Source organism: Zootermopsis nevadensis, unplaced genomic scaffold (genome assembly GCF_977971745.1).
Source record: "Zootermopsis nevadensis isolate Lab colony 2312 unplaced genomic scaffold, Znev_1.0 Znev_ptg000001l, whole genome shotgun sequence".
In the NCBI taxonomy this organism is placed as follows: Eukaryota; Metazoa; Arthropoda; class Insecta; order Blattodea; family Termopsidae; genus Zootermopsis; species Zootermopsis nevadensis.
Window position 1 is genome coordinate 21,783,653 of NW_028259133.1, and position 22,786 is coordinate 21,806,438.

At 42.3% G+C, this 22,786-nt stretch overlaps 1 protein-coding gene across 2 annotated transcripts in view; it reads right to left on the reverse strand.

The window, feature by feature from the left end:
- toy (paired box 6 protein twin of eyeless) overlaps positions 1–22,786 on the reverse strand; it is an 85,810-nt gene that overhangs the window by 23,381 nt on the left and 39,643 nt on the right. For both annotated transcript variants that reach the window (XM_087346357.1, XM_022057132.2), the window contains exons 5-7: positions 11,932–12,163; positions 4,887–5,039; positions 2,847–2,929 (exon numbers count right to left, since the gene is read on the reverse strand). In XM_087346357.1, the coding sequence (XP_087202483.1) occupies positions 2,847–2,929; positions 4,887–5,039; positions 11,932–12,163 (468 nt within the window). The remainder of the gene's footprint in view (positions 1–2,846; positions 2,930–4,886; positions 5,040–11,931; positions 12,164–22,786) is intronic.

Consider the following 22,786-nt stretch of genomic DNA (forward strand, 5'->3'; position numbering starts at 1 on the left):
CGGTTACTTTAAATCCTTTGAGTAAAACATGTACCCCGCCCGAGGCTCGTATTTTCCGTTCCGTTTATGAAGACTTCCACAATTTTTCATGGTATTTGTTCCAAGAATAACCAAACCTGTGAATGAAATTCGAGCCAAAGCAGGTCGCAAATACTAAAAAGAATATGCTAGTGTTAAAAGACAATTTTATATGGGAATATGGTATTAAAATCGATGTTATTGAATAGATTGTGAGAGCTTGCATTGGATTCGTCTGGCTCAGGCTTCAGTAGAAAGATAATGAACCAATGACGTGTGCTACAGAATTCCACAGCGACGCTTTTAACCGTTAACACCAAAAAAATGGTTGTTAATCTTACCGATTCCACAGAAGATAGTTTTCTCCTAGAAGCTGAAAGTGTCTCAGCTGATCAAGAAATTCGCCGTCCAAATGTTCATTCCCGTTCACACATCAGCTTCGAAAATAAATTAATGCTCCATCAAATACATCTGTAGGCTCACTAGAACAGCTGAATTATTGGACTGCTATGTCATGATACGTTTTGTTCTCTGTTATTAATATTTCCGTGGTACTTATCGCTTCTTTCTGCAGGGTAGAAATGGTTGTCGTTTCTCCTATCTGTCTTTAGAGCCACATTAATGAATTCCTTGCAGTCTTTCGGCTCGCGTATTTATTAACCCGAAGTCATCCATCATCATTATGAATGATGGGCTACATAATAACAGAAAGGGACTTCCCCCCCTCCCTTTTACTTGTTACTTTCCCTTCGTTCCCCTCTGATCACTTCTCATCTTTTCATCGTGCCATCATTTCAATTCCACTGTACAGCAGATACTTGCCGTTCGTATATTCAGTAGGAGTTTCCCTCGGTTGTCGAAACTTCAAACTCAACTGGAGATCCATCCATAGATTTCTCCTTCTCTTTTATCAACCTGCCACTTCAACTCTCTCTCTTTTACATTCATTCTCTTCCGCTATTCCATACATTTCCTGCTTTCCCTTCAAATGCTCCTCCCATCTCTGCCCTCTTCCACAGACGGTCTGACGAGATGACGTATCTTTACTTCTACGCACACATTTGGTTTTCAGAATTAAAAAAAAAGTCTGTCATGCGTGTTGTGATATATGTACACTAGATGTTCCTGTTTCCTTTTGAAATTACCACGTTTATACATACATAATCACTTGTATCAGCATGAGAAACGGCTGCCATGATGCTGTTGAGGATAACAGGCAGCTTCACGCACGCACGCACTCTGATGTGTGTGTGTGTGTATACATAAGACCGGAGGTTTTTAACGCGGAGAGAGAGAGTAGGTTCATGTAGAGAGAGAGATAGAGACACAGAGGAAACCTTTCGTGGAGACTCGAGTGTGTCATAATCTGGCGCCTGCTGCTGTTTGAATAGGCTGTTCATAGATGGCATTGCTGAAGCCTCTTACAGTCGTTCTCTCAAACATTACGAATGTAATGGCAGATACACGGTAATTTAATAGAGTTAGTGATGTGTGTATCATTACAAAAATCTGCCCACACCAACCCATTTCTGGAACATCTCATTCAGAATCTGTCATGCATCTTCGCACAATAACAAAAGAAATACTCATACAGACTCGCGAGGATACAGGTTTTTATAGAAAATGCAAAATGTTTTTATTTTTTATTCTACTAAAGTGGGTTTTTTTACCCAGTGAGATATTAACGTGTTCCAGAAAGTTCGGAACTGCTGACAGCGCATATGGAGTTGACAACTATGTTCTGGACCACACAGTGCGTCCTTATCTTCACTTTCAATTCTAAGTTGAGTTGTGTACGCTGTTACGTGTATCTGTTTCCTGTAGGGACTCTCCCAAAGGGACCGATGTCCAAAATGGAGATTGAAGTAAGGTAACATATTTTATGGCGGCTTTATGAAAGTGTCGGATCTTTGTCCTGCCTTCTCTTAAAATACGTCATCACCGAAGTGGAATAATTACATTGCTTATTTTTATGATGATCTTATGAATATAAATAAGCCGATATTATCCCCTAAGCCAACGCGTCGTTTCACCGAATGATGATATTTTTACGAGTTAAACTGTTGGCAAGCAACGAAACTTAGGTAAGATTTTACACTATAAGATCTCCGGTTGGTTGCTAGGCAACCAACCACAGACAGACAGAAAATGAGAGGAGAAACAGACAATGCGATAGGAATGATTTTATAAATATTCCTGATTAAGTAATCTTTAAGTTACTTCACTGTGTAAATTTCAAAAATATGTTAAGCATTATAGTCGTAGAATGTCAGATATGAGACTACAAATCAGGAATAAACAGTTTATTCGCTTTATAGTCTAGCCGTATGTTCTTTTGTGTGCAAGGGAGATCTCACATTAACGCAGTTTCGTCTGTGTTGTTTTCGTGTTTTAAATATGAAAGAAAGACTTGAATTAACATGTCAGTAGGGAGAAGGTAATGTAAAACCGAGAATATTATAAGATAATATTAAGATGGATCTTAGAGAGACAGTGAGTTGAGGTGGAGGTGTCTCAAGATCATGTCCAATGGATGATTTTGGTACCAGCGGCGCTGAACCTAGGGGTTTTAGTTAGTTAAGCTATGTTTGTTTTGAATCTATGTGTATAATGATAAAATAAGTACGCACTGAAGCTGGAGTATTTTGAATATAAAGGTGATAACCATGGCTGCAAGGTTTCTATCAATGTTTTTAAATGGTTTGAGGGAACTTTTGACCCTGATTCATTGGCTCAGCTCAGCTGACAATTCCGGTCTCTCGCTGCACAGTTTATTGTCCCCAAATTTGTATGAAACTCATGAAAAAAAGGGCTGATATTTTACTTACCTGAATTCGCGCTTCAGGGAGACCAATTTTCTCAGCCAGTCTCTCTCGCGCAAAGACGTCTGGGTAGTGAGTGCGTTCGAACTCTGAAGACAAAAGAAGAAGAATAACAGTTTGCAAAAAAAATATAATAATTTCAGTAATAACAATAATAATATTAAAATTTAAATTTCACAGTGTTCGTATTAAATTTCACTGCTCTTGTCATTCAAGAAAGGACATTTCTGGCACTTTATAATGTGGTATAATGTTACTGCAGGCGATACACCAAAGTGGTTTAAAATTTCGATGTAGATCTACTGATTTATAATATTTCTCTTCATTTTAATTACTAGTCAACTCTTAAAATGTAAAAGACAGTTAGCAATATTAGATAAATTTATGATTTTTAGATGCGTTAGCGGGCTCCTGTACAAACGTTAATGCGCCTTCTGTACCAACAAAAGTTTATACAAAGCGGTCGCCAAGACACGGATCCCGAAAATTTCGAACCACAAGTGCGCCCTTAGACCTAAAACTTTAAACAAAACGCAGTCGAGAAAGTTATAATGAGCTTGGAAACAGTACTTCGTTTCGTTATTAATCATATTTATGAAAGGGCCAAATTAGAACGTCATTGAAATAAATTCGTTAAGCATAGCTGAAGTTTTGTTCTTACAAAGGAACAAGAGATGCTGTGTTTCAGTGCGAACACGAAATTGCTTTATGTAATTTCATAACATATCGACTTACGCGTTATACTCGTACATGTAAAGAGGCAGAGTTCACATGTACCGAAAAATGAACGTCACATGACAGAAGAATGACATAGATAACAACAGAATAATAAAGACTAGAAACATGAAGCTGATAAACAGGGAGTGAAGAGACCAAAATAAATGTAGAAGAGCAATCTTGACATTCTTATCTGAATAAGAACGAGGGATGGGGCGGAGGGGGGCGCACGGGCAGAAGGGAAACCCTCAGATTAAGGAAAGACGGAACTAAAATCAGATCTAGTCTCGGACCGTCCCTCGAGTCTCGTCCCTCACTTTCTTTGTCTTTCAACTGGGTTTCTCCCTCCGGACACCATCTGAAGTCCGTCTAGTCGCGTCTAGGAACTGATTTTCCGGTCCGTCAGGTTACCAGTCGTCTGACGTGGACTTCATCATTAACTTCGAAGTTTAGGCCTCTCAGTCCCACGTAAAATCAATGGTCCATACATCAGATTTATTGATTTGTCAACATTTTGATTTCTTCTTGTTGCATTATAGCCCGAACTCTTCTCTGAGATAAAATTTTCCTTCATCTTTTATGCGTTACGCAGGGCAAACTTTTAATGTAAAAAGTGTGTGCTGACTCCAAGGAGTACAGTCCTCCTTGAAAAGCTAGTAGTCGTTCAGACAGTCAAGAAATTAGCAACATCTTTTATAACCCTAAAATTCATTACCGTGTTCACAACAGCTGGTCACTAGTCCACATCCCTGATCCAACTCTCGTGAGATTCGATTACGACCCTCTCCTGGGATATTACGCCGCGTAGTCTGGTAAAAGTTTGCGATGTTTCACAGATGCTGGAAGCCTCCATCATCAGGGCGACGATCACGCTGTTGATGGAGGCAGGAAGCACTTCTCAAGTATCGTTAAACGTTTACCAGACTACACGGCGCAACATCCCAGGAGACATTAATGTCCATATTCGCCGCTCTCAGTACCTGAAATCTCTTCTCTTAAGATTCATTTTAATATTGTTCTTCGCTCTACGCTTCTGTCCCCTCAGGTTTCCCGAGTGAAATTCTGTACACGTTTCTTGTATCTTTCGTACGTGCTATATGTCCCTCCCATCTCATCCTCCTTAATTTAATCACCCTAATAATAATTGATTATGAAGTTGCTTCCAGAGTCTGGTTATTTCCTGGTAGAGGTAAAGGAGGACGGAGCACAGAGCAGCGGACACGTTTCGCGTAACTGGGAAGGAGGTGATAAAACGCGGTGGGTGTAAGGAATGGGATCACGATAATCATCGTCGCCTGGGAAAGAAGAGGCAAGAGGAGACGCCTTTACCTTTCTCGAGGCTGTCGATTTGCTCGTTGGTGAACGACGTTCTGTTCCTCTGCAACTTCCGTTTCAGTCGAAGACGCATCTGCGAGTCCTCGTCGGCTGAGGAGTTGTGCTCCGAGTTGCCGTCGGAAGTGTTCTCGTGAACAACGTCTCCCGCTGCATACACACACAGAGCACACCACACAATTAGACTACCACACTGCTTGTCGCTCAGCTGGCCGAGATATCCCTCGCCCTGTATGGACCCCGAAATTTCATTACCGCGTCTACAAAAGCGCGCTGCTGGATCCTGTCTTTAGCTAGCTGAATCCAGTTAATACTCTCACAACTATTTCTTTGACAGAACACGTAACATTATTCTTCGTATCTTGGCCTACGTCGCGTAAATTTTTCAGAATAAAATTTTGGCTAAATTGACAAAGTGAGGAATTAATAGCGTAATTTAATGAAAGATTAACATAAAAGCAAACAGAAACATCCGACGCGAAAGAGGGGTTCGAAATACTTCAATATGGCTTTTAAGACGTCACAATATCGTACATGCCGACGGCCATACTTTCTTTTCTGTGTTTATATTTATTGTTCCAAAATTATGGAATTTACTATGGTGACCAGTTTTGTTTAAAAACCTGAAAAAATATATTTCTTATTAGTGGCCTGTATGCAACTAACCAACAAACTATCTCCATGGGACAGAGTCCTTCTTGTGAATCTGATACTCGCTCAGCTGGTCAATAAATTCCTAGCCTTTAGACGTATCATGACGCAGATGGATCTGGTGCACTTGCTCGTAGTATTTCTTCGAGATTCATTTTAATAATATCCTTCCACTACACCTATATCTGCAAAGCGTCACCAGTGTACATATTTGAACATGACGTACACCGTCATGTTGCTCTAATCCAGTTATAGGAACATTTGATTGTACTATAAATTTGCGATTATGTTCCGAGCTGTGCTTAAGTACTGAGAGGAGTAGTTCACTAGCAGACACGTGTCTTTCACCCCCCAGCACCATAAATACAAGGAGGGGGGGGAGGACCAGACCCTATACGTTACAAGATAAAGTCATTACACCACAGGACCTAATGCAATACAGCAAATTCAGACATTGGATTAGCGTTAGCTCGTTACGTGCCAGCCAGTGATCTGGAAACTTCTTTATTATATTTGGATTATTCGATGGCTAACAATATTATTAATTGTGTGCACAAGCTGCCCGTTGTTCAACTGCGATAGTTGCGTAAGTCTGCTGTCAGGATCACGCATCTTACGAGCCATATGGCGCTGTTCGCGGACGAAAATTATCATCATCATCAATCATTAACTGCCACAATAGTAATAGTTGAAACTCTCGAGAAATCGAAATGATTTTACGGAAATCCTTTTTAGTATTGTACAAACGCTAGTACTGACAGATATTTTAAAGACAACGCTGTTTTTCTTAAAAAGGTGAAAATGGTTGTAGCTTAATATTTTTATTATTATTTAGTGTTCTGTCTGACGACAGGTCCATATGAACAGGATCCTTCCATCCTTTTCTCTTCTCGGACTGGGACCTGTTCATATACGTTCTTGGCAGATGATCCAGAAGTGGTTTGCCATTGCCTTCTTCTGTGTGTGAATGGAGTAATTGTTGGGATGCCACGGAGGAAAACTCCGTGTTGCCTAGACCACGGCCTTGCCCAACACAAGTTATAAATTCGGGCACCGCCGGAAATCTAACCCGAGACCCCAGGATTACAAGGCCAGCGTTCTAACCGCTAGACCACCGTGTGCATGTAGCCCAATAAGGAGTTTAAAAAATATGGTTATTCTGTTGTCATCACTCATTCAATTTTTATTTCCTTGTAAGTAATGTGTTGTAGTTGGTTATTTTAAATCTACTTTAAAATAACTTCGTCAGTTATTGCTAGGGGTAAAAATGGAATTTCAAACGTTTCAGTTTAAACAGCTTTAATTATTTCGGGTCTGTAAATAGGATATTATATTATTCAATTTATTATTACAAAAATAAAGAAATATTAAATAAGTAACTGCTTAATGTCAGTCTGCCATTATAGTATATAAAAGTGAAAGCAGTTCACCCACAAGTCTATCATCTGATGTGTAAAATAGGCGATTTTCTGTTTTGTTCCCAGTTTTCTTTAAACTGTGCCTTGTGTCATAGAAATGTAGTAAATATTAAAATTAAAATAATATTCTACTACAAAACGCCCGCATTTGCACTCATAAAAGTCTGATAATTCATAAGTATGATAATGTCGCGTGTCAAGACACTAATTCCGTTTCGTCGTATCCTGAGAATTTGCTGTTCCCGTCAGTTGCAGATGGACCAAGGGAGGTGGGGGGGGGGGGAATTGTGTTTGTTTGTTTTTATTTATTTTTTCTCTCTTCGTCTTCTCCTGCTATTTCGTTCTGTTTTCCACGTGGCTGGAAAATTGCAGCAGCATAAACACACACACAGTTGTTCCAATGAATGTAATCATGGCCTACCAAGATGGAAGTTGTAGAACAAGCGGACCACTTCCTCCGATCTTAATTTACTAGACTCTGTGGCGAAGGGTTTTATCTTCCGTTGTCTCTTGTAGATTGAGAGACTTTTAGTAGCAAACTCCACTTCCTGCCTCTGACTGTCTGTACGCCAAGGCTTTTTCAATTTATCTTACGTTAGTCTCAGACGCGACTTGAAATTTGTGCACTGAAAATTAGGTCCCTCAGGTTCTGTTATACTTAAATTAATATAACATTCGCTTTAAACTCTTTGTTATATTTTTGTATTATTTAGATACTGGCATAGTTTCATATAATATGCCTGAGTGATACACGTAAGAATTAATTATTATATTTTGTTTAATATTTAGAAGCGATGGACCGATATAGTTGCGTGACGAGAAGCTTCATAATTTATCCTGTCGCCAAATACGCATGTTAACATGGTCATGACGTAAGAGGCAATGAGATGAGTGGTGTAATTTGCATGTACAGTATATACAAAATATTAGTCTGATATCTTGAATGGATGATAAGAATTCAATCATTGAATGTGCTTCTATCGTACACTCCGATTGAACCGATGTGTTTGGAATCAGAAAGGGTTACAAAGTACGTGGACTGCCTGCCCGTCCAGTCATCGAGAGATGAACGCGGGTACGGGTTTATACGTTCTCTGACCCTCGTTTCCCGCTGTGGACGAGATGTTCCTGGTTTTTCCAAGTTCGATTTTGAAGGGAAAAAAGAACCTCGTAAGTCCTGGGCACAATTTCATTTCTTTAGGCGTTTCCTATCCTATCCTGTCCTGTGTTTCATCATTTCATCTCTTCTTCATTCCCTCCTACCCTCTGTTCGATTCCCCCCTCCATTTCAACTTAATTCCGCTTCTGAACACACCCTCACTGCCAGTACAGTCGCGTGCACAAGTCAGTAGCCCAATGAAATTTGCGAGCTGTTCTCTTAGCCCGTGCATTCCTCGCGTTTTAAAGCAGAACAAAGGAACTTTCGTTGAAGCTTTTGAATTATTCAAGGCAGCCTTTGGATTTTAATGAACGTTGTTGCACAATTTCAGTCTGACGCAACTATCAGTTAGCTTTTCACGGTAGAGCGTCAACGAAGAACATCTTATGGTCCCGTCCACGTCTGTCTGTCTGTCTGCAGCGATTTTCGCTAGGGGTACTCAACATACACGACCGGAGGTCATTGTTCCTTTGGGGGTAGTCATCGTGCATGGCTGGGGTCATTGTTCCAACGTGGACGTCATTTTGTATGACTTGGGCTGGCGTAAATGCATGAATGGCCTAGGACGCAACAGCGATCTCGTACTTCACGCGGCGTTCACAAGAGCGCCATCTCACACCAGTGTTATTTAACAAAGGTCATTTTCAACATTATCTCCATTCACAACTAGGTCTTTTCCGTGTACTCTTTCTTTTCGATAACCCAAATAAATAAATAATAATTGTTCCTTTAGTACACTGCTGCACTGGCTAGGTTGTTTGTTCCCTTAGTTACTGGACGTTTCACGTCTGTCATCGGGAATCAGGCTGTGGCGCAATGCGCAGGCGCCAGCATCCCCTCATACACGCGCCATTGATTGGGGGATACAGAAGGACTCTGAAGGTATTAGGGTACACCCCCAGCCTCCACTCGCGCGCCGCGGAGAAGGGTTAGCCGAACTCACCTGCGAGCATGACAAGGCGTACAGGGGTGTGGAGGTATGGCTCCGTTCATTGTTAACCTCAGGACCGGGTTGAGGTAAGTAGTCAGCTTCACGCTCCGGCCGCATTATCTACTCCGGTACCACTCGGCTAAGAGGCTGCTAGTTGGACCCCCCCCCCCCCATCGCCGGTCTGGACGCGGTGATAAAAAGAGAAAGAACGCTGTCGGGATTCAAACCCCGGTCGTCCAACCCTTAGCTTAGTCACTACACTGGCTTTGCAATCCAAGAGTTGTCAAACTAGGAATAAATAAGTAAATAAATGTTCGGCATTGTTTAAACGTCGTCTGACTTTTTCTAACACCCGTTGGACGAGGCCCGCCATCGATTCTTGAGATCTCATGATCCGTGCCGTGCCGGGTGGTGGAGGGGGGGGGAGCTCCTTCTGTTTGCTCCGTCTTCCCCAAACCCCTTTCTAGAGTGTTGCGGGCGGAGAGGATCAAGGGGCGGGGAACTTCTTGCACAAACTAATTTTATCTTGCTTCCAGTTAGAGATGGTATTATCCTGAATCTCACACACTCATCCAAACTCTCCTTTTGCTCCTTTCTCCTTTAATCTCTTTCTACCTTCATCTCTACTCTTTGTCTCATTTCTTGTTTCTTTGAAGAGACATGTGCATTTCTGAAACACCTCCCACTTAATTAAAATATCACATTCAGCAAACGGAAACAAGCCAAATTTCGTATTGTTTCATGTGGAGTCGCATATTTAACGCTTCTGCGTCTTAATCGGGAGGTTCTGGGTACAAATCTCGACCCAAAAAACGTCGTTTTCCTCAGTCCCTCAAGGCAGATGCTGGGATGAAACCTTACATTTCCTTCCACAGAGTGAAGAAGTATTTTAAGAGAAGTAGACGTCATGTGATTCTTCGCAGATGTTGTTACAAGACCAGCTGTTCCGGACGGACAGACCAGGTTGTCCCGAAGCCGGAAGCCAGTAAACGACGTCACCATGAAGACCGCTCTGCTAACCTGCCGCAGTTTGTCTTATTAATTCGCACGGCGTGCTGAAATAACGCAATCATTCCGTCGTTCGGGAAGAAATGAGAAGAAGGAGGGTCTGAGGAAAATAACGCACGCCGTCGGTAAAATGTCACGGGCTGACTTGAGTTTGTGAGAGGACCCGCGTCTGTTAAGGAAAGGGAGAGACGGAGACATTAGAAAACGAAGGGCCGATTTGGACAAGCCGGTCGGAGCGTGACTGTGCACTGTTTTGTGCTGAAGTTTTAGAATCTACACTTCCATTTCCCCATACGTCTTCATGCGTCGTGCTTAATTAGAGAACATCTTCATTTTAATATTATCTTTCCTCTTACGTGTCTTTTCCCTCCATCTGCAAGTCGTGTCCATCTCATCTTCCTTGATGTGTACCTCATACGTAGTCAATGGCCCACTTTTCCTCACGAAAAAAAACAAACTATCGGTATGACGTCACAAGACCAACTGAGCCAAAGCTGACAGTGTTTTGTTTCAACGTCGCGATGACGACAAGCTACGTCATTACGTGATGTGTGTTCAGATGTTGAGACGCTTAGTACATAACAGCTACACCGGGGGGCAGCACCTGACATCCCGTCAACATGCTCTGTTATGGATGGGTTTGTTAATGTTTGGGAAACCCGCTGTGTTGTTTGTATTATACAATGGCAGTTCCAGAAATGTTTGCCATGCGGGTTGCATGGGCTGGCCGACCCTCGTACTTGCTTGCTCGCTTACAATCCCCGTCCCACCCCCCGGTCTCTTCCAACCGCATTCAATAGTTAATTGAATGGTAATTGTTTTTCCATGAACATAATCGCCTTGGCACTCCGACCGACTGGACAGAGTTCGACCCCCCACGCAGTGGGAAAAAACTCGCGTTCTTCAGACATCCACGTTCCATCGTCGTTTAGAATTTCCCTGCTCGTTCAGTGAACCTATTCCAACTGCATAGCATGCCTTAACATCGTAAGGGATGATTATTATTATTAATGTCGAATTCAGAAGGAAAATATCGTGGCCTATTTCATGTACAATCTTGGAATTTGTAAAAAAAGGGGCTTAGGATATTCGGCAGGACGGACAGCCCCTTAATTGAGAAGTCTATTTCTCATAAATGATTTATCATCTAGATGTTACATATCACCAAAATACGCTCTAACGTCGTCTAATAGGCATCATTTTCTTAACAGACGCCTTTTATATGCAAATGAACCTATAAATGCTTTATGGATTATTCTGAACAGCTTTCAAGAGCCTTAAGATAAATACATTTTAAAAAATTACATTTTAAAAATACTATAAACAAAATTAACGAAATTTTGTGTGGTTGTGAATGAACAAGTAGGCTGCTCAGCACAAGAGAGTTTAATGTTTATATTTTAATCCAATTATCATTATTATTTGCCACAATAAGTCAGTTAATGTTGACGCTAAAGTCATCTTTCAGTCTTTCTGAATTTGGGCACCCCGTTTGGGGCAAATGGCTCTTTGCTGGGTAAACAAATTTCCTTCAAAATTCTGCGAATTCATTTACGTCTTTCGGGGATGCAGATCAAAAACGAGAACAAAGACTCCGTTGAATCAAAGTACAGTCCTGTGGCGAATGTTGTGAACACGGTAATGAACGTTTTATTTCAATAAAAGGCGGGGAATTGTTTTACCAGCTGAGGAATTATCCGTTTCTCAGTAAGGACCCTGTCGGTAAAAGCATTTGTTGAAAAGTGCAATGGTGACTGTAAGATTAATCAGAGGTTGCCGTTTGAAATGGCACACTCTGCACAGAACAAAATAATTTTGAGGCCGGCGACGGGTAACGAGTATTGGCGTCAGGGTTACTCGTGAGAGTGTCCTTACCTCTCTTCTGCATCTCGTCTCTGGTGACCGGACCTCCGGGCAGAATGGTAGCGGCTGTGGGGTTCGGCGGGAGGTTGAGATGAGGCGTGGGTGGGGTGCCGGGGTACCAAGGCCACGGGGGGCCTTGCCCGTTGAACATCCGCAGCTTGTCGTACACAGACTCGTTCTGCGCGGTCACCTGCTGCTCCTTCTGAGCTGCGAGGTTTCTTAGCACCCGATTTATGGAAGACACCTGCAACAAAACGACATATTTTGGTCCCAGGATTGCAGCGGGTTCCCTAATCGCCTCGTGCAGTATCGACTATGTGTACCACTCAGGTACCCTGCTTAGCTAATTACGCATTTTTCGACGTTTTCACTATAAAAGGAGTCAAGTCTTAAAGATCCAGGAAACGTCTTCATCACATGGTGCTTAAGCAAGAGGTTTCTTGTACGTTACCCTCTGCAGTAACCTGAGGATTCCTCAATTTTCAACCCCCCACCCTCCTCCAATCCATCTATCCCGTACAAGTAAGCTTTTATGAAAACAGATTTCGTGTCTGTTGGCCGCATGACAAGGCCATGTGCCTAAGTATCAACAAATAAACTTCACTCATAATGCGACTCCACCACCTGGTAGAAACCCTACAGCTCCCTCAGGTCTGCGTCGACCTCTGTCAACAATACGAACCGTAACTAGTTTCTTGTTTGTATCCACGTATTGTTCAGGAGTGCAGGATTACCTATAGTGATTTAATATATTAAAAATGGTATAAATTATGGTAAGGCATATTATGTTACATTTTGCCTGTGGCTTAAGGGCGCTCCTTTTTTCTGAAGCGTGCTCTGTCACATCGGATGGCAGAATCAAGTCTGATGTCGGCCTGCTCAAACGTCCGCCAGCCAGCATCTGCGCTCAGCGTCTTGGAGCTGTCTTTGCATGCCCTATCCATCAGTAAACCAGCTGTTACACACTAACTGATCGAGGTACAATGTCTGCGGAGTATCGTAAATGTGGAACCTGTCTCTATTTTCGAGTGACATATTTCAGATTGTTCCATTGGCTACTTCTGAATTACCACCGACGCCGAGATTCGGAACTTTGTCATTACTGCTCTGAGGCGTAGGCGAGAACCTGTCCACCTGAACACCCCAGCACGTCTTACGTAATTCTAACGTGAAGACTGTGGCAATTCGGCCCGTAGAGACACTTGTGAAGACAAGCTTATCGCTTAATATGATGAGTACATTAAGCCTGTGAAACGGAAAACATGACAGAAAAATTACGCCGTTCCAACTAGTCATTAGGTAACTGCCTCCACCCACGCGTTATTTTCTCTCTCAGACAACCTCAAAATATTCTTCCGTTAGGTTACCAAAACCAGCTTTCACGCTCGTGCAAATCAGTACATAAAATTATGACAAAATATTTTGAAACGAAAGCAAATATTATTAATTTATATCTTCGCAAAATATGGGCCTGAACTTGATTTATTTTCGGTCGTAAAATATATTGAATTTGGTTCCGATTTTCCATCTGTGTTTTCTTTCTGTGTTAATAAATTTTTATTTTAACCAAGACACGAATTATTTATTACTTTGCACAAATAACCTATAGGAACGCGTACAAAATCAGTCTAAGCCCAGGTTAAGAACTGCAATATTTTAATGCGACATCCTCAGATTATGTCCACAATTCTCTTACAATTGTTTGTATCCGCTCGCAGGCGAATGAGGGATGTCGCATACTTCATTCAGATAATACGGTGAAGGATGAATTAAAAAGACGCCAAGATGATGTATTGTATAGGAGCCTTGTCTCATTCAGTCATCATCAGACAACGTGTGAAGTGTTTGGTGCTGATTTCCACGGCGTTACACGTAAAAAGGATTCACTGGAAGCACAGGTCGGTAACAAGAGGACTTTCTGCAAACACGGAACATTAAGAATATGAGATTGCGAGGAGGATTTCAAATTAGGATGGCGACTGCTTGAACAGCTGTCTTACCGGTCATCTGTTCCGGTAAAAGAAGCTGCGTTTCTCGTTTCGCGAGTCTGGAAGTGCATTCGTGGGCTGCGTTGCTGTGGAAGGCAGCTTCGCCCGCCGCCTCGTATAATATTATTCCGAGGTACCGAGGCTGTTGTATTTCCACTTCATTGCTCCTGAAGAATATCTTCATAATAAACGCGATCCACGGTAAAGCTAGTTACCACTACGCGGATGGGAACGCTGCTGTGCATACAGCTCTGGGTTTCGGGGGTGAGAAGTAAGGGGGTGGGGGAGGGGGGTACACGACGGCTCGGTCTGCATCTGGCAGCTTTTGTACACTGGCACCCCCGTTTCCCAGCAAACTGCTGAAATCCAAGTCTGTATTTATTATTATTATTATTATTATTTCAGTTTTGTGCGTGGGGAGTTAACGCGTAGCGTATGAATACAATGCGGTGGATGCGGTTTGATTACTCAATTTAAATGTTAAAAGTGGGGTAGAAAGCGCACTGCTAGATTTTTTTTCTTTTCAAATTAAGTGATTTCCCTTCGTATGCAGACGAGCTCCGTAGTCCTGCTTTGACTTTCCCTCCTTACTCTCTAATTTTATTGCCATGTTCATTCTTTATTCTCCTTTCCTTACTCATTTCTGTTTTTGCCTTTCCTATTTTTAGTAACTGCCCTGTTCCCGGTACAGACGGGCGTTTCCCAAATCCTGCACCCTTCACCCCCTCTTAAGCTCACCGGTGTGATGGTAAATGTGATTATTTCTTTGAAGCCGAAACTCGTCTCAATAATATTCAAGAATCCAGTCCGTACCGCGAAGAAAACACCACACTTTAACATTATATATATACGTATGACTTTCTGGTGTTCCTTATTAGAATTTTGAACAAGGGCGACCACTATAAGCGACTAATGCACTTGTATTAGCTCAGTAGCGCCAAATGACTAAGACAATATATTCATATCAGAAGAGCTCTTCAGATCGTAGAGGGGTGTGTTTGCAAGACGAAGTGCGGGGGGTTGGGGTGCAGTTGTCCCCACACTTGAAGATTTGAGGATTAGTAACTGCTAATATTTAGATGGCATTACAAACTATTGCACGTACGTTGTAAGTTATACGGAGTCTCTCTCGAAAGTCTTGGTAAGACAAACAGAGACTGCTGAAGGTTTGTTGGCTCCTGCTTCAGGGACGGAATGCTATCAAATGCAGAGATTCGCACAGATCGACGGGCAGTAGGAGCAAACACTGACTAGGCTGGCCATTCTGTGTTTTATAGTCATATGGCCGATAAGTCAGTCGCTTCATTAATGGGACTTGTAATAACAAAGTGGACTTTCTTACATCGTACAGAATTTCAAAGAAATCAAAGTGAGCAAAGTACAAATTCTACCAAAAATATTCCACAATTCCTCAGCACGGCTTTTAGACAACATGACATCTCATTTCAGGGCCACATACCACACCCGGAAATGCCAAAAAAAATACAACACGTAATAATAATAATAAGAAGAAGAAGAAGAAGAAGGATGCGGAGAAGATCTTGAAATAGAAGGACCTTCTCATTGAAATACAGCGAATGTGGAAAGTGAAAGTAATTCCAATAATTACAGGAGCAACTGGAACTGTCTCCTGGTCACTCAGAAAATATTTGACTAACATCCCGGGCCAACACGACATCAGGGAACTTCAGAAGACCGCCATTTTGGGATCTTCATACGTCATTAGAAAGTCGCTGTCGTAAAATATGCACATCCCTCACAATAAAACTATATAATACATGTAACGCGTATTAAAAACAAAATGTATTTCGGAAATAGCTGCTGCACTATGGACCTCAGGGGGCAAGGTCTGTCTCGGGTACACAGAAGTAAATACCCTATAAAGGGGTGAATAAATATAATAATAATAACAACAAATGTACTGTCTGGATTGGCCTGCGTTTTCGTTGCGTGATGAACAAACATTAATGAAACTTTGCTCGGTACTTAGCCGACTTAGCGTAACAATAATCCTTTACCCATCCTGAACTTAATGAGTGACAGTTGAACGTCTATTGGCGTCACATTCGCTCAAGTTCTGCTTTGGTTCCCGGGAATAATCTGTTTCCCTCCTGCTTCCACCTCTGATGCATTTCCTGTCGCCAACTTCCCGCCTACCTGTTGCCAACTTCCACAACGTAAAGTAAATAACTTGTGAAAACCTGTCATCTTGCCGACAGCAAAGAGTGACTATTTTTTCCTTCAAATTTATCAAAACTCGGGTTTGTTCCTTTATAATAGTCTACGGCTTTAAGACTTTGATAGGATATTACGAAGCACAGAAGCAACAAGGAGACAGACGGACGGACAGAGTATTTCCTTTCACAAAATCCGCGTTGCATCAGGCAGCTGTTCTGAAAAATAACATTATATCTGCTAAATTGATCAAAGCTACGCTTAATGTCTGTCTGTCGTCACTGGAGCAGGGAAATCGCAAGCCACCCTCTCGACGTAGCACACTTACGCACTCATCGCAAGACACTTGTTATCATTGATAATTAATTATGTAAATGAGATTAAACTAACTGTTTTTAGTGGAAAGCAGAGTACGCGTAAGACGTGATCACTTGCACGTTAAAAAAGAAACAATTGCGTACGATATTTATTGCAGACTTGGTTTGAATTGTGTGTAAAATGAAGTCTAGATGTCAGGAACAGATTTTGTTTCCTTCTTCGTAGAATCTTTGCTCTTACAAGTGCTCGGTAGAAGAACGCCTTTCAGATTTCTCAAGCACCCCGGTCAAAACCTGGTCACTTCTCTGTCAGTCTAATCCAGTTTATTGTAGAATAGACGGAATTTTGGTGCCATTTCTTTATTTTCCTTCTTTCTCTGATTCTATTCCTGTTTTCCCACTTTTGGGTATTGGTTTAAGTCGTCTCCTTTGAAGCGAAATTGCATTTCTTTCCCAGTCGGACTTGTCTCTTATCTGCTCTTAACATAAAGGTTCTTCTTTATAACATCTTTTCCCCCCCTTTTGAGAGAAAATGGGGGCCAATTTTTGAAGTCGAATAATGCGATTGTTGTGTCCAAAAGGATCTCTGTCCTCACTCAGACTTTCGTATTGTTAAGTCTAACAATTCACAATTGAATGTTGTTAAGGACATTTAACTATGTTTCCAACTATTGAAACTCGTATTTATGCTATCTGTAAACTGTTTTGTGATAGATTTATTGTGCGTTACCGAGTAATTGTGTAGCTCTCAGTTTTCGTGATCTCGAAGGATCTGTCAGCAAACATTAATCATACCCACTGACGTCATTTCCTGATAATTTGGTAGTAAATTGTATATGTGCTAATGAATGTGAAGGCCAATGGAAGTTAATATAAATGTCGATATCTCGATGAGCTTTATGGGAGCGAGTTCACCTCATGTTTAACAAACACTGAGTTATGTGAGGTTCTAAAATAGATTTGTGTTTAAAAAAAGGAAGGTAAATGCACGGAACAAATATTTGTAAAAAAAAAAAAAAAAAATAGTAAATACGAATTCTAGTTCTAGTATTTTTGAATTACGAAACCGTAGAATAAATAACAATTCACTTGTTCAGTCGAGAAATCTATTCTTACCAAAACACGCCTTTGTGTTTACAAAATACCATATAATCATGCCTCTCGTGACTTTCAATTGTTTATGTATGCGAAAGGTTGGCTTACAAATTCTGCAAAAAAAAAAAAACCCTTTCCTGAACCAACAGTCGTTTAATAATGACTTTCTTTTCGCCCAGTATTTTTACTCTGCGGCATTACACAGAGCAGCCGTGAACTATATCAGCGCAAATGCCATAATTTCCTCAGTTTTCACCCCCCAACCTCCCCCCCCGTCACTCTCTGCAACCCGCTCCGTCCATCCAAACAGACGCCACCATATCCTGCAATATATGTTTTTCCTCCCAAAAATTCAATTAATTTCACAATAAATTCTCTCCTCGATTCCACTCTGGTATACTATCCCTAACCACTATGGTAAGCAACCCACCCAGTGGTAGTGATGAGGTCTGAGCGTTAACCACCTCCTCCCCCCGCTGCTCTGATGAGGTAACCAAGCTCTCTCACTAAAAACCTCCCCCTCCCTGTACACTACTGTACGTTATTTCACATATGACCGGACATGAATTGTGCAACACGCTTAACTGATCCCATTGAAAATTTCGGTTCATCCATGCGTGATGCTCACAGCCCCTAACTCCTCTTTGCAACCCCCTGCACCCAACAATCCCGCCTTCCATGTCGCACAACTACCCCCGTCTTCGCACTCATCCCTCTATTTTTAAGGGATGGGGCTGTGGACACAGGCGATGTCGTAACCAACTCTTCAAGACCGGCTCAGGACGGGGGTTGCGAAGTTTAACTTCCTCGAAGCTCACCGCGAAGCTAAAGAGGAGTTGGTGGACCCCTACCCACCCCATCCCACTGAGACTAAGTCCCATATGGGCACGACTGCTCGCCCACCATGTGGTGACGATACACATCGGCTCATCGGATGTTCTCCCATTGTACTGCCGCCCCCAATCAAACTAATAGGCCAAGCTCCATTTAGTGATGGGCCCATTCAACTACGAGGCGCCCTCGCTGGCTGGCGAAAACCGTTGACCTGAAATTACCGGCAACTGACGAAACAATCGAATTTACCACTATCATCACCATTACTGGTATTGTTATCATCGGCATCATCATCATCATCATCATCATCTCTCGCGTCGTACAATTTCACCACTAAAACTAATTTGCGGTATTTTAAATGGATTTGCATCGCCTGTCTTGTAAAGACTTTATTTATATTACGAATACACTGCGATGCATCGCGGGCGGCCTAACCGACGAAGATTCTGCTTGTAGTCTGCAAGTGGCTACTTGGAATTTACGTTGTTCTCCCCAGTCCCTCCCCCGGTCGTATGCTGGGGTTGTTCCTGAAATCAGCCACAGTCCGTTGAAGTTTATACATCGCGATTAAATGTAATAGATTAATCCAGATTAATGAATATTCGTGCTACACCCGTCATTTACGTGGGAACGTAAACATACGTTCGTACCTCGTTCTGGATGACTACAGAATGAACGTAAACACACAAATTGTAGCTTTATTTATGGTCAGTTCACATGAGCGCGACTCACGTGATTTTTATGATTTTTTTACAGCAAATCAACAGGCATTAGAGAAATGTGTACGTGTTCGAAATGACACAGTGAAAGCATTTTAAGGACCTGAGGACACTGATTGGTGGTTATTCGTCACACCGACATTGTGTTCGGATTTACCGACAACTCTCGCCTCACTGTGACCTACGTTTTTCATATGTCGCTTCGGTTTTACCTTGCATTTACGACACTAGATGACGTAAAATAATTTTGATTTTTTTTTTTACAGCTCCGATGGAATTGTGGTTCTCACAGAAACTTTCCTGAGGCCAGCCCGTCACCTCTATTCCAGGTTACGAGACTAGAGCTGCCCAGTTGGTCAAACGTCTTTCCCTACTTCCCGATGCTGACACAGAGCCAGTTTCCGAAACGTCGGATTTGAAAGAAAAAAAATTACCACTACTGACAATGTTATGAATAATAGTTATTATAACAATACGCTGTCGGTAAAATAGTTCAAACTGAATTAGGTAGAAATTTTATGAGTGGGGGCTGAGACCATGGGTCTGGATTAAAAATTAATTATATATTTGAATTGAGCTTTCATTTTAAATTAAAGATTAGGGTTAAGGTAGGCCGTTATGAAGGATAATTAAATATAATTTTTGACGTAAACCTTTCCGACATCGGAATACCAGTTCCTGATGTAAAACGCGCAGACGGAATGTAACTCCCCTTTTTGCATTCATTTAACACACATTACGTAAACGATACTCAGTTGTTATTTTAACAGGCCTGTTCAGACATGGCAGTTAACAGTAATATGCCTTCAGCTCACTCTGCGATGGATCTCAGCGCCTACGGCTTGCAGAAGAAGCCGTCTGCATGTGTTACCCTGACGAACGGGGCAGGCAAGAACCTGACAAACCACCGCCGAACAAAGGCAGTCAATTGCAGAGGGAACCGCCTCCCCATCAGCGAATCGGAACCAATATGGCGGACGTCCGGGCTGAAAGAACTGCTTCTCCCGTCATTTCCAGTTCTTTTCTGGACCACACGACAATCGGCTCGCGTCTATAAAAGGGGGCGGGAGATGCTTTAGCCACCAGCAACCTCACTGGTCCATCCCCAGTTATCCTGTAACTCTAATGATGCTCATTCCTTCACTGGGGAAGATCTCTCAGGGGTGTCCATTCTGGTCGGCCAACACTTTCATTTACGTGTGGAAATGAGCGTGATATCGCCCATGTCCTGAGGCAGATCGGTGGCTGGACAACCACGATTTTCTTCCCGTCAGAAGCAGGGACTTTTTCTCTCGGTGAGCCGAAGTGAACTTATGAATTCTTCGCAAGTGTTCGAAGCTGGAGGATGGTTTCTTCGTACTTGCACCATTATCCGACACGTCTCCGCAGACTTATCCAACGAGTATGGAGGGATATTATAAACAGTTGACTGTTATCGACGTTTGTCAGCATAAAAGGTTACTAATATCCTAATTTTCAAGCCCTAGAAATAAAAAAAATGGTGAAAATCTCATTTAAACTTAAACTTTGTTCCGTCATCGGCTGACGACTTAATAATGCTATCCTCCCAGCTTATTCATTATTTACAAAATTGGCTTTTCACTCTCTGACGTTAAAGTTGCGTAGTTACCATTCATAGGATACGTAATCGATTGAGCTCGCAGAAATAACTTATAAAATTTCATATAATTAGCAGATTCCTTGATAATTCAGTGCAAGTTTTTGTATACAAACTGCAAAGAGATACATACGCATTGCTTACCAGTCGAACATGTACTTTGGGGTTTTTCTCCTCGATACAAAGACTGTTCGAACTGTCATTGTGGAATATCTGGGATCTACAGACCGCCCAATCAGGGACGTAATTTTAACGTGAGTGTGCAGATAATGCCACATTGCTCAGCTGGGATTCTGTTCCGATGGCTACCCCTGATTGTGGATCCTCCTATATCCTTGTCCCCTTGTTGAGAAAGGGGAGGGATTGCATCCCTTACACAATTTCCTCCCCCTTGTGTCATCCCCTCATTGCGAGTCCGCCCCTCACTCATCCCATTCACACGCAAACCGACCCTGGCTGTCAGTTCTCACATGCCCCAAGCCTCCACATCGCACACAAGACATTCCTCTTCGGCTAGTAGCAGGCTCTAATGTGGACCCCCCGCCTAAGTCCCCCGCGGTCCGGAAAACCCCGTCATCGGGGACTGCACAGCGTGAACGGACTAGGTGACCGGGAGAGACGATCCACTCATCGCCGCCACAGTCAGACTGGGACCCAGCAATGTTACCGGGGGTTAAAGAGCCGGAACGTGAAGCTGGCTACTCACCCCTGTCTAGTGCATAGTTTAATAGTTCTTAGGCCCGTGCCGCCATATTTTTCTGACCAGTGCTTGCGTAATTATTTAAAATAGGGGTTGGTGCCGTAGCTTAGGTGGCTAGTCACCAGCCACCCATCGCGGTGACCTGGGTCAGTCCATGTGGGACTAGATTAGGTCCTTTTCAGAGACCTTCGCCTTTCCCCTGTCAGAATCATTCTACCGCTGTTCCATATTCATTCATGTAGCATCTGGGGTTTGGACAAAGGGCCCTCACGCCATCGCAACGATTAAAGTAATAACTAAAAATAGACACAAACCAATCTCCTTCCGATTTTCCGATAAAAAATTTGTTTGATGAATTTCCTTTTCAAAATTTACTGAAAATGGTGCTGCTTTATCAACATTTGTTTTTAATAATTTTCGCTTTAGAATACGCCATTAGTAAGGGCCGTAAAATTAGAAGGGACTGGCACACATGAATTTCTGGTGTGTGGTGATGATTTGGTGGAAAAAGGAAACGAATGTGACGAAAGGAAACACAGACATGTCTGTTGGACGCCAGTTAGGGACTCGATCTAGAAATGAACGAAAAACAAACCTAACCTAACCTTACAGAGAAACGTTTCCTTTCGGGTTTTTTCGAATAAAATGATCAGGTACAACATGAACGTAGCAAACAGATGCTTTAAAAATTTGTCGAAAATTGCGTAATAATTTGTACTATTCACCGAATATTACTACTATCAAAACAACGAGGGTTCAATAGACGGAGCACACAGCACACGCAGCGAAAATATAATGGAACGCTCAGAATTGAAGTCGGTATGCCTGTTGGGAAGGAGAAGCCAATTTCGAGACTGACGCTCATTGAAGTATAAAATATGAGAGTAGAATATAAAGGAATGGGATGTCGCGATGCGGAATGGATTTTACCAATTCTAATGTTAGGCTTTTGTGATCACGGCAATGAACATTCAGACTGTACGTAAGTGGTGGGTGAATGAGTGACTATCAGCTTCCTCAAGCAGAATCACTTGCAGTATAAGCAGACTATATATTTCCCAGAAAAAAACATAAATGAGATCAAACACGAAGAGTTGATATGCAGAGCGGCATTTTCACAGTTCGTGAACGCCATGATGCACAGCGACGAGGCGGACGGACAGCGCGCACAACCGACGCGCCAGCAGCCACCCTTCGAACGCGGTTAGCCCCCGGTTACGAGCGAGCGAAGGGGATGAAAATTGCGGGGGAGGAATAGAAGTCTGTGAGGGATTAATAGCAATGTGTGTGTGTGTACATATACAGAATAGAAACACCCTCGCGGGGGAGGGGAGTCAAGAAAATGGCGTCTTGCAGGAAATGTCGTTTATATGTCATAATAAAAGATAACTGGTCTATGCATTTGGCTGATGTAAGTATTT